Raw genomic sequence first — 14,796 nt, forward strand, 5'->3', positions numbered from 1 at the left:
TCAGCACCAAAGCAGCTTCTCGTTGAGTCTGATGACGTCACTGACGAAACTGTCCGCGCCGATGAAGTCACCCGCGATGACGTTGGTGCACCGTGAGCCCAGCCCCGGGCACTGCGCTCGGACCCAGGTGCTCAGGTACGGCACTTCGGGCACCGTCATCTTCTGCAGGGACTCACACGGATGCACCAGGATGTATTCCAGGTTCTCCATAAGTTTGATGCCAGCCACAAACAACCCGCCTGAAATAAGGAAGTGGCAGAGCAATTATGCGACACACGCACGCTGCTGCATATGTCCCGTCTCACACTGCCACCGTCACCCGCTTGTCTTCCCCATTACCCATTTCAGAAGTTAGAGTTCTGACGGCACAATGCTCAGCAGAGGCCTCATATTAGTTGGACTTTGTTACAGAGGACGCTGGCCTGACCATTGGCCTCAAAGATGTCCACATCCTAATCCCCATGTGGTAGACAGAATAATGTCCCCAAAGATGCCCACGTCCTAATCCCCATGTGGTAGAATAATGTCCCCAAAGATGTCCACATCCTAATCCCCATGTGGTGTACAGAATTATGTCCCCAAAGTTGTGCATGTCTCAATACTTGGAACATATGAATATGTGACTTTACTCGGCAAAGGAGACTTTGCAGATGAGATTCAGTTGAAGATCCTGAGATGGGAGATTGTTCTGGATTATCTGGGCAGGTCCAGTGTCATCACAGTGTCTTTATAGGAGGGGGACAGGAAGATTTGAATACAGAAGAAGAGTAGGTGACATGGAGAAGGAAATAGGTGGAGAAAAGGAGACTCGATGTGGGGCCCTAGGCCAAGGCCTGCTGTAGCCTCCAGAGGCTGGAAAGACAAGGAAACCCATTCTCCCTGGAGCCTTGAAAGAACCTGTGACACCTTTTGTGGATTTCTGACCTCTGGAACCTTAAGAGAATAAAGTTCTCTGCAAATGGTTTTTCATTCTTATCTCCAAAGTCTCGAACCTTGTCAATTACATACACGTGAGAGGGCGAGATAGTAAAACAGCAGACAGCTGCTCCTGGTCTGTGGTGCCTGGTTTTGTGCTGTTCCCTCAGGACCCATCTCTCCTGGGTCACGCTTTGCAGTGTGAACAGCAGCACGTTGGGGCTGATCCAGCCCAACCCTAACCCTGTGCTGTGCGGGGCCCTTCATTGCTGCAGGCCTGTGATTCCTGCCTCTGAAGGACCCAAGATGTGGTTTGCAAAGCTGCTGCACCAGACGGACCCCAGTGAGTTTTTTAAAAATTGAGGTGAAATTTACATACTATAAATTCACCATTTAAAAGTGACCAATTCGGTGGGTTTTAGTGCATTCACTATATGTGCAACCACCACCTCTCACTAGTTCCAGAACATTCTCATCATCCGAAAAGGAGACCCCGTACCCGTTAGCAGTCAGTCCTCATTCCCGCTCCCCAGCCCCTGACAACCTGCTTTCTGTTTATGTGGATTTACCTGTTCTGGACATTTAATGTTAGTAGAATCCTACACTGTGTGGTCTTTTGTGTCTGACGTCTGTCACTGAGCATCATGTGTTCAAGGTTCATCTACGCTGTAGCAGGTGTCAGAGCCCTGTTCCTTTTCATGGCTGCATAGTATTCCACTGTGTGGATACAGCACACTGTCTACTCACTCAACCCCAAGGGCCACCTGGGGTAACTCATCCCTGTAAACGTCCTGGGCCCCACCCATGACATAGGACCAGTCGATTCCAACATCCAGCCAGGTTTGGGACTGCATTCCTCTCCCCCGAAATCCCATCCTCTGGAAAGTTTCTCATCACTGTGCTTGACAACACTGACCAAAATGGCCACAACATCAGGAACTCCTTTCTGTAAAGACAAACCACTGATCAAAGAACCACAGAAGGGCAGCACTGAGCACAAAACCCACCAAGGTGAACGTTTTTAGTGGAAACACTGGGGCAGGTGGAGCCGGCTGCAGGAAGCCTATGCTGGCTGGCGTCTACAGCCCTCCAGCCCCGGTCCCTCTGTGCCTCTGTCCCTCCGTCAGGTGTCCTTGCACCCAGTTGTGGAGCCCCTCTGGCCCGTCACATTACTGGCTTGGGCAGACAGGGATAACACTCGCATGGTGTTAGCATGACAGGTCAGTGCTGGGTTTGTTTCAAATGCAGTTGTAGATCACGCTGGCTCAGAGGAAAAGGCCAGAGGTGTTTGCTAAGTGTGGCCCAAGCAACAGCACACAAGGCACCAGGCCACCTGCTACTGGTTCATAGTGAGAATGATGGTGCCCCAGGTCCCTGGAGACCCAACAAGTCCAGCGAAGTCTGACAAACCACTAAGAAAAAGGGAAACGCAGTGGATAAAACAGGCAAATGGAAAAAGAAATGCACAAAAACACGCGAATCCCATGCCAGTCGTCACTCAGGGCAGAGGCCAGGCGCGGACACTGGGAAAGGACGTAGGGACACTGAGCGTGTGAGGGGCTGGGGGCCTGGAAGATTCTGCACAATGCGTGTCAACTACCATGGTGCAAAACAGGACTCTGGGTGGGGTTTCGTCAAATCATGTCACATGCATGAGCTACACACAGATGAGCAGCGAGGAAGGTCAGAACCAAATAAGATGTTAAACTTGATAGCAGAAGAGAGATGTTGACACACAGAGATTGAGATAGAGAGAGACAAACTGGGAGAGGCTGAGAGATAGAGAGAGAGATGGAGAGACGGAGAGAAAGAGAGACAGAGATAAACCGAGAGAGACAGAGAGACAAAGAAACTGAGAGAGACAGACAAAAAACTGTGAGAGACAGAGAGACGGAGATAAACTGAGAGAGACAGAGAGATGGAGATAAACACAGAGAGACAGAGAGACAGAGATAAACTGAGAGAGACAGAGAGACGGAGATAAGCTGAGAGAGACAGAGGGCGTGAGCCGAGGTGGCACCGTCAGGGGCCAGGGCCAGGGCCTCGCATCTCACCTGCAAAAGGGACTGCGTCCTGCACAGGATGCTTTGAGACTAACATGCTCAGGTCTGTACAGGACTTAGCAAGCGCGTGGTGTATACACATGTGCATCAAATACCAGTCCTTTGTAAGCATGTGTGTGCTATGGCGTCTGTGGCATGTTTCTGACACTGCAGATCAATATGGAGTGCTCGTGTTTGTGCCCTGGAGCTGCAGACTAGCAGCTGCCGAGCAGAAACGGGCATGTGGGACTGAGAGGGAGTGAGAGCTTCCCATGCCTCAGCACTGGTGTGATGTGTATGTGTGTACGTGTGCACACATCACACTTCAAAAAGTTCTTGGGAAAACTGAATTGAAAGACAATATGAATCTGTGAATTTTTTGAAGTACTGTCATGTATACACACGCGTATGTACATGTGTGAGCATGTGTGTCCACACACACGTGCACATATATGTAGACATGCACATGTGCATATACATATGTGCACACCACACACACACACACACACACACACACACACACACACACAGTGACATGTATCACCTTTAAAATTCTTTCACTCAAAACTGAAAGCAAACGTGCCCCCAAGACTGCAGAAGTGTGTCACTGGCCTCAGTCTGGCCCTGTTCAGGAGTAGCTCCAGGTACCTGGGCGGCCGCAGCTCTTCATGCCCTCCAGGTAGCGGATCAGCTCCTGCACCTTCACTTTGTTGCCCCACCAGTAGCAGACCCCCGGTGACAGCTCCCTGTGCCGGCTCATGGTGTCCTCGTCCTCGTAAAAGATGATCACCTGCTGGCTCCGCGCCCACAGCAGGCGCAGCGTCGGCACCTCCTGGAAGGGACAGAGTTTCTGGGTGCCAAGTGAGAGGCACCCACAGTGCGTGGCTCCCACACTCTGACCAGCCCACGATGCCCACCCCAAGCCCCCAGGACCCGCTCTGAGACCTCTGTTAGCGATTCCAACAACAGGGAAGGTTGGTTTCCGCTGCAGATGTCCCTGTCAAAGGACAGAAAGTGTCTCCCGAGGCGGAGACTCCCATTTTACTGAGGGGTCTCCACAGCAAGGCCTGTCCTCTGTCAGGACCCCAGGCAGAGAGGGTGGGAGGGCAAGGAACCCACGCCTCCTCTGGGAACTCTACATAACAGAACGTCCTGCGGGCTCATGGCACCACCGTCGTCTCTATTTTATCACCAAAACACGCGGGCTGGGATGCTCTCCTTGGCCTTAAAGACGTCCTTGGAGAAATGCCACCCATAAAATGGTTTGAAATGAATGGTAACCTCGACCAAAAATGGACATAGATTTAACTTCTCAGGCTTTCTGGAGACTAGGGGAGAGCATCCGCCCATCGCCACCATGGAAAAGGGGAAAATCAGCACATGATGGAACTGTGTGGCCAAGTGAGCTGTCTCTCCCATTCACACTGGAAGTCCTCACCCTCGGTATCTCAGAGTGGGACCTTATGTGGAAGCAAGGCCATTGCACATGTGATTCGCTGAGATCGCTGTGCAGTAGGGTGGCCCTAAGTCCTGTGGGGGTGTCTTTATAGGAAGGGGGACACGGGGAGAATGTCGTGTCCAGTTGGAGGGATCCTGCCACAAGCCAGGTGCCACCAGACGCTGGAGCAAGGCTTGGAGCCCCCTCTCTCAGCGCGGTCTGGGGACTGTGGCCCTGTGGCCTCTGATCTCAGGCCTCTGGGTCCACAGCTGCGAGGCAGACACATCCCTGCCGTTCACAGGAGGCCCCAGGAGACCCACACAGAGAGCACCCCGCAGGTTACGCAGAGTATCACGACCCTGCAGTTACTTCTAAACTAGTAACGGGCACAGCCTGAGGTGTAGGAGACACAGCTGTGAACCCGCCTTGAGGCCCTCCCTGCTGTCTGTGACACTCCACTAACACTGCTGCTGCCATCGAGCAAACTTCCCATGTGCAGCCGTCCCCACCAGGCCAGCTGGGCCCACTCTGCACGTAGGAGGCAGGAAGACCCCACTACACAGCCCCACACGCACCAGGATGATCTTGGGATCACACCTGGGTGGGGGGGCCAGGGAGCTAGTCTAGTCTGCAGATGACACCCCCCACCCTCGCCAGGAGAGATGTGGGAGGGACGCTCACACCCCGTGGGCACAGCATGTCCCCAAAGATGTTCTGGATGCAAGTGACCAGGTACTTGTGCAGGTCCGTGCTCAGGCCCTGAAAGTTCCTGCAGGCTAGGGGGACCACCTCCCGGGGGTGCTTCTCCAGCCACTCTGAGATCTCCGTGAGCGTGTCCTGGGAGGCTAAGGGAGGGGCTCTGTCCTTTAGACATTCCCGGGGGCTCCAAGAAGACAAGGAAACTCCCCCCTGTGGAGGGGCTTCCAAGAACAAAACTTGCTCCACAGATGTTCCAAATCACGTACAAGGAAATAGATGAGGCACACGGTCTAGCAGAAACCACAGTCAGGCCATCTGGCTAGGGCTCCATGGTTGAGGGAGGAGGCGGGGGGAGCGCAGTACAGCGGGAGAAGGGTAGAGCAGGAGCCTTCTGGGTGGAGAAGTGTGCATGTGTGCATGTTTGTGCATGCATGTACATGTGTGCGAATGTGTATGTGTCTGTGTGCACGTTTCTCTGTTCACACGTCATTCCCATGTAAATGTGAACACGCGCATAAGTGTGCATGGGTGTGAATGTGTCTGTGTATGCACATGCGTCTATTTGCATGTGTGAACATGTGCATTATGTCTGCATGTGTATATATGTATATTTGTGTGTGCATGTCTGTGTGTATGTCTGTGTGCATGTTTGCATATTTGCTCATGCATGTACATGTGTGTGAATGTGTGTGTGGGCATGTGTGCGTGCATGTCTGTGCGTGTGTCCAGGTACATGTGCATGTGTGTGTGCTCATGCATGTCTATGACTGTGCATGTGTGCGCCAGTGTGCACGTGTCTAAGAGCTCACACATGGCCATACACAAGGTGCTGCCTGTGCAAAGGTGTGAGGTCTGGAAGCTGCAGGGAGTGAGCAGGGCCTGTATGGGCAGAGTGGGCCCCAGGTAGGGCACCTGCAGACCCAAGGGTCCTGGGTCCACAGCAAGGGCACAGGCAGGACGGTGACTTTTACTGAGACTCTAGTGCTCCTCCCGCAGCAAGTAAGAGCGTGAACTGAGAACAGCGAGACGAGCCTAATCTGGGGGCAGGGAGGCGACTCTGCACACTGCACGAGCTGCTCGTCACCCCACCTCCCGGGCCCAGCCACACCTCTACCAGCGAATCTCCCGTATTGCCCTGGGGAGCCCTCATTCCTGGTGTGGGTTTGTAAAATCTCTTTCTGTGCCAAGCCAGCATCCCTGGGCGTGTTGTGCGAGTGGAGACGTATTGTTTCAAGTCTGCCATGGGCTGGGTTTCCTGGGGTGGAGATGGGCTCCCAGGGATAGGGTAGTGGGAATTGCTCATGAAGCAAGAGAGGGACGATCTGTGTCCTGGGTCCCTTCTGTGCCCCTTGCAGGTGCAGCTTGCCTGGGGATGGGACTGAAGTCCCTGGGGAGGGACTCAGCTGCAAACCAACAGCGTCAGGAATGCCTGGTCCTCAGGGGGCCTTCTGGTGCCAAGTGTCCTGCGGCTGCTGCAGCAAATGACCACAGTGACCAGGTTAAAACAGCACAGAGGAATCACCTTATGGTTCCGGAGGCCACACACCCAAAATGCATCGCAGGGCTAAGGTTAGGGTCAGGCTGTGGCAGGGCTGGGAGGCTCCAGGTGAGGCCATTTCCTCCTTTTCCAGCTTCCAGAGACCCAGCATCAGGGCATGTGGCACTTTCCTCCATCTGCAAAGCCTGTAGTGCACCATCTTTAATCTCTCTTGAGTCTGACCCTCCTGCCTCCTCCTCTGAGGACCCTGTGAGGACCTCGGGCCGCCGGTTAAAGCCAGGACTCTCCCTCATCTCAGCTATTCTATTTGATTGCAACTTCAGACTCATCGGCCACAGGGTCATGTGTTCACAGACTCCAGGCATCAGGACACGAACATCTTTAAGACATTATTCAGTGACCGCAGGGACTTCCCATGGCCTCTGCTGTAAGAGCTAACTTTTGTCTCTAACTTTTGTGTATACAGTTTCTTAAGGAAGGAAGATTTAAATTTTTGTTTATAAAGTCAAATCTGTCTTTTCCTCTGTGGCTTTTGCATTTACTATCATCCTTAGAAAGGCTCACCACAGATTTGCCTCTATACTGTCACAGAACTCTCTTATTTTACCATTTTGATCTTTAAACATCCGGTAACACATTTAGATGCAAAATAAAAGGCAAGCGTCTCACTTGGCCTTTCCGTCCACTGATCTGAAATGTCTTCTTGTGACTGTGTTAAGTTCTTAGAATTATATCCACTTTTAAATTCCACATTCTGATTCCTTGGCCTACGGAATCAGTGTGATGGTGTTTTAATTATTGCTGCAGCTTTATTAATATATAGCAGTGGCTCCCACAGCAAATCTCCTTTCTTACTCCTTCCCCCCCCCCAAAGTTTTCTAGATAGTCTTAACATTTTTAAATCCAGATAACTTGAGGGTTATTGCGTCGGGTGAGAGAAGCGTCTCCGGAGGGCCTGTGTGGGGCTGGGGGACAGTCTGGGGTGGGAGGTCTCTGCCCACGGGGAGCTCCCTCCCAGGGTCTGGACGTGTCTTTCTGTCCATCCACATCTTCCACATTCCTTACCGATGGCGCCTGTTTTCTGTATCTACATGCGGCAAATTGTTCAACTTATTTCTACGCATTTTATATTTTATTGCTGTTGTAAATGGAGGGGGTAGTTTTTCATTGTGTTTCTAACTGGTAAATTTTGATACAAATCATATATTTAAAATTATTAGCAGCCATACAGCATCATAGTGATTTCTAAGCATTGTAGACAAACTCACTTTTACCCTTTCCTGCTGCCTTGGGACGGAGCCGTCAACACCACGGCTCCTGCAAACCTGCATCCCATGGATGTCTCCCAGCAGGGCTGCAGTCACCAGCCCACCCCACACACCCCATACTGTGCTGTGCCATCTGAGATGCCCCCTCTCAGCAGGGGGAGTGCGAGGAAGGGGAGCTGGGACCTCCTCGCCCTTCATAACAGGGACAGCAGTTTAGTGAGGGGCTGCAGCTCCAGAATTCTACCTGAAAATAAGCTCTTTACACTGAAAACGTTGTTTGTATAGCTGAGATTTCCAAAAGGCAGAGGCATTAAAGAGATGAACGGCAGCCTCGTATCAGGTGATGGAGTGAAAACACGCTCCCTTCATGAAAATCAGCCAGTGGGCGGGAGAGCTGGGAGGGATCCTGAGGTGTCCAGGGGCATCGGATGCCGAGCTGGGAGCGGGCGGGCTGCCAGACGCTGCACGTCCCCACATGCAGGGACTCGGGCCTTCCGTATTAGGGATGACAGACCAGCACACAGCCAAACACTGGGGGCTTAAAACAACTGACTTTATGACCTCTCGGTCTGGAGTCCAGAAGTGTGACATCCAGGTGTGGCAGGGCTGTGCTCCCTCCAGAGGCTCTGGGGGAGGATCCTTCCTGCCTCTTCCAGCTCCCGATGGCTCCAGGCATCCCTGGGCTTGTGGCCACTTCACTCCAGTCCCTGCTTCCATCTTCACATGGCTTCTCCTCTGTGTCTGTGTCTCCTATTCTGTCTCTTATGAGGACACCTGTCATTGGATTAACAGCCACCCTAATTCAGGATGATCTCAACTAATTACACCTGCAAAGACCCTCTTTCCACATAAGGTCCCATTCTCAGGTGACACCATTCTCCCCACTGCATCAGGTGTTCTTACACCTAGTCGTGCCTCATGCCCAGGCCTGACCCAGGGAGGTCTCTCCTCTCTGAAGTCCTGACAGCACCGCACGGCCAGGCCATTCGAGCGGTAGGATTGAGGCCGTTGGAGTAGTCTAAGTGGCAGAACAACTGGCAACTCTCCGGAAAAAGTACAGATCAGATCCTGCTCCACCAAAATAAGTGCATGAATCAAAGATTTAAATGTCTTTTTTAAGGTTATAGAATTCTGGAAGAGAACCAACAGGGTCAGCAAACACATGGAGGAATCTCAACAGCATTGCAGAGGGAAAGCAGCAGATACCTGAGTATATTCTGTAGGATTTCCTCGGTGGAAAGTTCTAGAAGAGGCAAAAGGAACCTGGAGTGGAAGAAGTCAGGACATGGATTGCTTTGGTGGGGAGAGTGCTGACTGGCAATGTTTCAGGGGACAGATGGATGCACACGATTCAACAACCACGGTAAAAAAAAACCAAAAAACAGAAACAAAAACAGACGGACGTATAAACATAATGTTGTCCACCCACACAGTGGAATATTACACAGCCATGAAAAGAGTGAAGCTCTGACACCTGCTGCAACATGGATGAACCTTGAACACATGATGCTCAGTGACAGACGCCAGACACAGAAGACCACACAGTGTGTGATTCCATTTACATGAAATGTCCAGAACAGGCAAATCCACAGAGACAGGAGCAGATTAGTGGTCACCAGGGGCTATGGAGGGGGGAGGGGGGAGGGACTGCTGATGGGGATGGGATCTCCTTTTGGGGTGGTGGGAATGTTCTGGAACTAGATAGAGGTGGTGGTTGTACAACATTGTGGATGGACTAGATGCCCCTGAATTGTTCACCTTAAATGGGTGACTTGTGTGGTGTGTGAATTACATCTTGATAAAGCATGAAGAATAGAGTGCGCAGGGGCAGATGTCACACCTGAACGCACTGGTTATGAGCTCCTTTGAAAGAGACACCACTACGTCCCTTTCCTGTCTCCCTCTCTTGCTCCACGTTGCATTTCAAGACCAGCCCCCTCATGCTGAACGAGGTAGGGAGCCAGGAGGGCAGACCCAACTCGGCTGGCCCTGCGGGCAGCGGGGACAACCGAGGGCAGCATGGGGAAGCCGTGCTGGGCACCTTCCAGAACCTGCCACAGGAGGCTCAGCCATCGGGAGAGGTCTGATGAGCAGCATATCTTGCTGAAGGGGAGATCTGATTCTGCAGGTGTAGGGAAAACCCAAGTCCTGAGCTGAGCCACAGACCACCCTGGAGCAGCAAGGGCCACAGGTCAGCTGGCCTGACCCTTGGCCTGGTCCTCTGCCACCAGGATGTCTGAAGGTTGGTAGGGGAGTGTCTCCTGGGAGACGAGACTGGGCCCCTTTACAGAGGAGGCTTGTCCCCCCTTCCCCCTCCAAACTGCCTTCCTCCCAGCTGGGCCCACCTCCCGGTCACCTCAGGTGGCCCTACCCCAACCGCACCTGGCCACACCTGGTGCTGGAGCTACTTGGACCCACGTCCTTGATGGGCCTGAGGTTGGCCAGGAGGTGAGCGAAGAGCCCGCTTCCTTGTTTACAGAGCATTGAGGACCCCAGAGCCTCACTGTTCAGGGTACTTGACAGGACCTTTCTTCCTTGAGGTGTGCACTCGCCCTTCCCACAGTGGGGGTGCTGTGCAGATCCAGAGAACAGAATGGCCCCCAGCTGAGCCTGTGAGCTGTAGTGCCTCCTGGGGCGGTGAGCAGAGAAACCCAATAGGCATCAAGGCAACAAACCCCAGCACACAAAACTGCATCTCGGAGAGAAATGGTGTTTGACTGAGTGTCCAGGCTCACGTGAATGGGTCGCAGACAGCAGGAGAGGCCCAGGCACAAAGGCAGGCTCTGCTGAGAAGAAGCTCGGCCCCCTCGTAGCTGGAGGGCCACATGCGCAGCACCACAGAAAGCATCCCACCTTCACGCAGGTGCAGTGGGGGCTGTCAGTGGCGGTGCTGGCGGTGGGGATCCAGGCTCACCAACACCATGGTGGAGGGTGAACCACATGTGCTCGAGTTCATGGGCACAGGTGGGACACCATGGCCCCTCCCCCTGGGATCCCCATACCTGCAGTGGCCACCGTGGCCTTTGCTGCTATAGACTCGTGTCAAGCATTCTTCTTTTGATTAAGAAGTCCCTGAGCATTTAAGTTTGCCCTGCTGGTGGGCCAAACCTGACACTGGAACTCCAAGCACAGAAGATGCTCAATGCACCTTTGACGGGGATGATGAATGCAGCAGTGAGGGGCCTGGAACTCCCATCGGTGTCCTCAAAGCAAGGACAGACTAGTCACAGGGATCATAGCCACTAATGCCTCATCCGTAATGGCTGCCAAAGCTGTGCTGTCCTGGGGTACACCACGTGCCCTCTGCAGCCAAATCAAGATGAAGGAGACAGAGAAGGACAGGTGTATGTATATGTGCAGGCATGTGTGTACATGCTTGTGCATGCATATGCTTCTGCATACATGTAGATGTGTGTACACATGTGCGTGGAGATGTGTGCAAATGCGCATACCTGTGTGTACGTGCACATGCTTGTGCATAAGCACATTTGTGTGCATGTATGCATGTGTACACGCCTGTATTTGTGTGCTCACGTGCATGCGTGTGCGTGCATACACATGTGTGCAGATGTGTGCACATGTGTGCATCTGTGTGTGCGCGTGTGTGTGTGTTTTGCAGGGTTCCCCACACCCAGGACTGATCCTGCAGCCGGCATCCCTGCTTGGGAATGCAGAGAAGACCTCACCCTCACCTGGGAAGGAGAGGTGGTGGAGGGGCACGTCCCACAGCTGGGGGCACAGCCCCGTCATCCAGTCCGCGTTGGCGTTCCCACAGCGCAGGCTCGGGAAGCTGCTGGCAGCGCTCACCTGGCCGCCCATTGCAAGCAAGCCCTGTGCAACCCGAGGAAAGAAAAGAGGTTTTTTAGGGTGAAAACTTGTACTGGTTACACAGGGAGCATGGCTTTGAAATAAAAAAGAATCAACAGACTTCCCCGGAGGAGGATAGGGTGGTCTGGGCTGTGGGGAGATCGGAGATGGGTTCCTGAGGACGGGAGAGGGAGAGAGACGAGGAGGGGTCCTGAGAAACATGCAGGGGACCAGAAAGTGCCCCCCAATACCCACGGTAGATAAGGACTGTTCTGAGCCAAAAGCACTTGAGAAACAGCTGCCCACACCGCCCCGTGTGTGGAGGCGTGAGGAGCTCTGGTCCCAGTCACCAAGGCGACCTGCACGCTCTGCAGCCCAGAGACTCACCGAGAGGAATCCACTGAACAAACCTCCTACAATGACCCACCTCCCTTTAGTTTCCCCAGATACTTACCCCCCCCAACACACACACACATGATTTATGGCTCCGAGAAGCTCAGATTCCTTCCTTTGTCTAGTCCCCTCTCCACAAACACGTCAACCTTTGTTTAAGAGACCATCTCTTGGGGTTTTCATTTCATTCTGTGAGGCCACCACATGCATATGAAATAAACCTTTTCCCCTGTTCATCTGTCCTTTGTCAGTTTATTTTGCAGGACCCTGTTCACAGAACCTAAGAGGGTAGAGAAAGGGTTTTTTTCCCTTCGTCTTCACACAGAATAGAGAGAGAGAGAGAGGGAGGGAGAGAAAGAGAGGTGCCCAGAGCCACCTGGGGCACCCCCACACTAAGAGCCCACAAAGCCCCTTTGCTGGAGTGGCTGCAGCATGTGTCCTGCCTCCAGGGGAGCCCTTGCCCTCAGATCACACACTAACTCCACCCCACAATCCAGGACTGTGGAAAGGGGCGCAGCGGTGAATCTGCAGGGTCTCCCGTGTGGGGTCTCCTGGGTGCGGGGTCTTCCAGCTGCAGCATCTCACAGGTGTAGGGTCCCCCCTCCTGGCTATGGCACAGCCTTTCAGGGCCCTGCCTGGGGGAGCACTGGGCTCCACACCTCCCAGCCTGGCCCCGTGGCTGCTCTGCCTCCATCTGTTGGGATATCAGGCTCGGGTGCAGGAAATCTTTCTGACTTATAAAAAAGAGGATCTGGGTAATAAAAAAGTAAAGAGTTAAAAACTGGGGCCTTTTTCTAAATAATGCCGGGTATTTGCCCAGATCTTGGTTTCCCCAAATCTTTCTTTGCTTTGATTAAGAGAATCCTGGAGCGAATGTCCCACCTGCCTCTGTTTGCTAGAAACAAGTTTCCAGATAGGCTATGAGTTTTAACTATGGACCTTCTCACTAGGTTGAAACTGGGTTTACATTGAAGTGTTAATTTGGATTTGCATTCTTTCTGCTTTACTCTCCAACCTCTGATGGCTTTTTCCTGCTCAGACCTTTTACAGAAACACGTCTCCTTCAAAGAACCCGCAAAACACTGAGGGCAGAAGGAAGCCGGAAGAGACATGTGCTGCTAAACTGTGACCCCAGCTGCTGCCCTTGGACATCTGCAATGTGCGTGCCAAATACCTGTGCACAGTCATCAACTTGCTCTCACGATAAGCAGGCAGGTGACTGTGCACTACCAGCCACGCCCTGCACAGGTGACACAGCCTGAGCATCAGGTCCACACTGCTCGGTGGGGACGCCTGGGCAGGACCAGAGCCTCCACCCATGGCCATCTGATGCCAAAGCCACCCTGTCCATGAGGTCCCCTGACTTACAGTGTCCAATGGGACACTGTTACTGGCTGAACTGTGTCCTTTCAAAACTCCTGTGTTGAAGTTCTGACCCCCAGAACCTCAAATGTGACTGTGTTTGGAGACAGGGACTTTAAGGAGGTGATTAAGGTAAAATGAAGTCATTGGGGTATGTCCTAATCCTGTAGGACTGGTGTCGCTATAAAAAGAGGAGATGAGGACACAGACATGCACAGAGGGACGACCATGTGAAGACATAGGGAGAAGACGGGATCTACAAGCCGAAGAGAGAAGGCTCAGGAGAAACCAGCCCTGCCACGCCTTGATCGCAGACTTCAGCCTCCAGGACCGTGAGAGATAAATGTCTGTTGTTTAAGCCGCCCCGTGACATTCGTGCAGCAATCGTCCAGGTGGAGTCTGCCAGGTGGCACGCAGCAGCTGGTTCACCCAGCACCCACCATCAGCAACGATGATGCCTCTGCCTCTGGCACCCCCTCACGGAATCTGACGTGCCTGGGGACAGGGCCAGGGCTCAGAGCCTGGAACCCCATCCTCAGGACCCATGGGGGTGACCTGTTGGTTATTAGTCCAATTAGACTCATTCTCAAATGACTGCTGCGTCTTTTAACATCCAGCTGCAGCACTGACGGAACCCTTTCCCCTCTCCAGTCCTGTCCCAGATGGGACAGGTCAGGCTTCAATGGTCCGGGGACTGAGACCCTCAGACTAATTTTGTGAACAGGCTTGTCTGCAGGGCTGCCCGGGAATCTCACAGGGATCAACTTGCCATCTTGTTTCCAGAGGAAAAGACTCTCAAGCTTCAAACACCACCTGCACCCCAACCCTTGTGAAGGCTGGTGCCCCCAAATGGTAGGTACTCGATTATCCCTTCACCAAAGCCCAGGGTTAAATTTTCAGGAATTGCGTGAACCAGTTGTGCAACGCAGCTATTACCAGAAATTAAATTAAGACCCTACACTTGAATAAGCAATATTAATAACAAAGTTATATTAACGAATACTCAAAACTCAACACTTCTAGTTATTGCACTGCGTTTTACTGTTATTTCTGCTCCTGCCGTTATTTACATAGTATAGGCACGGTGGAAACACTAACGGTGAGCCATCGCCCTCTGCCCCGCAACTCCATGGTCAACAAACTAGCCTGAAATTGTCAATGGTGGGAAGATTTACACGACAGAAATTGGCGGGCCTTGATTTATTCTTTTGTTAACTGCCTAGACTTATGAAAGTGATGGAGAAAACGTTAATAATGCAGATTAAACTTAAAAGTGTGTGTGTGTGTGTGTGTGTGTGTGTGTGTGTGGTTGTTATACAGTAAATAGCAGTATTCATAAACAATTTGGTATTTAAATACAATTATCCAGTTCAG

At 52.4% G+C, this 14,796-nt stretch overlaps 1 protein-coding gene across 1 annotated transcript; it reads right to left on the bottom strand.

The window, feature by feature from the left end:
- On the bottom strand, positions 1–11,679 carry LOC134369077 (PI-PLC X domain-containing protein 1-like). The gene is made up of 8 exons (XM_063085263.1): positions 11,553–11,679; positions 10,596–10,713; positions 10,243–10,489; positions 10,067–10,121; positions 9,840–9,982; positions 5,077–5,232; positions 3,606–3,789; positions 1–239 (listed from the first exon to the last, which is right to left on the bottom strand). The coding sequence occupies exons 1-8, from the start codon at positions 11,677–11,679 to the stop codon at positions 1–3; spliced, it is 1,269 nt and encodes a 422-aa protein (XP_062941333.1).
- Between the last annotated feature and the right edge of the window lie 3,117 nt (positions 11,680–14,796).

Source organism: Cynocephalus volans, unplaced genomic scaffold, assembly GCF_027409185.1.
Source record: "Cynocephalus volans isolate mCynVol1 unplaced genomic scaffold, mCynVol1.pri scaffold_35, whole genome shotgun sequence".
Classification (NCBI taxonomy): Eukaryota; Metazoa; Chordata; class Mammalia; order Dermoptera; family Cynocephalidae; genus Cynocephalus; species Cynocephalus volans.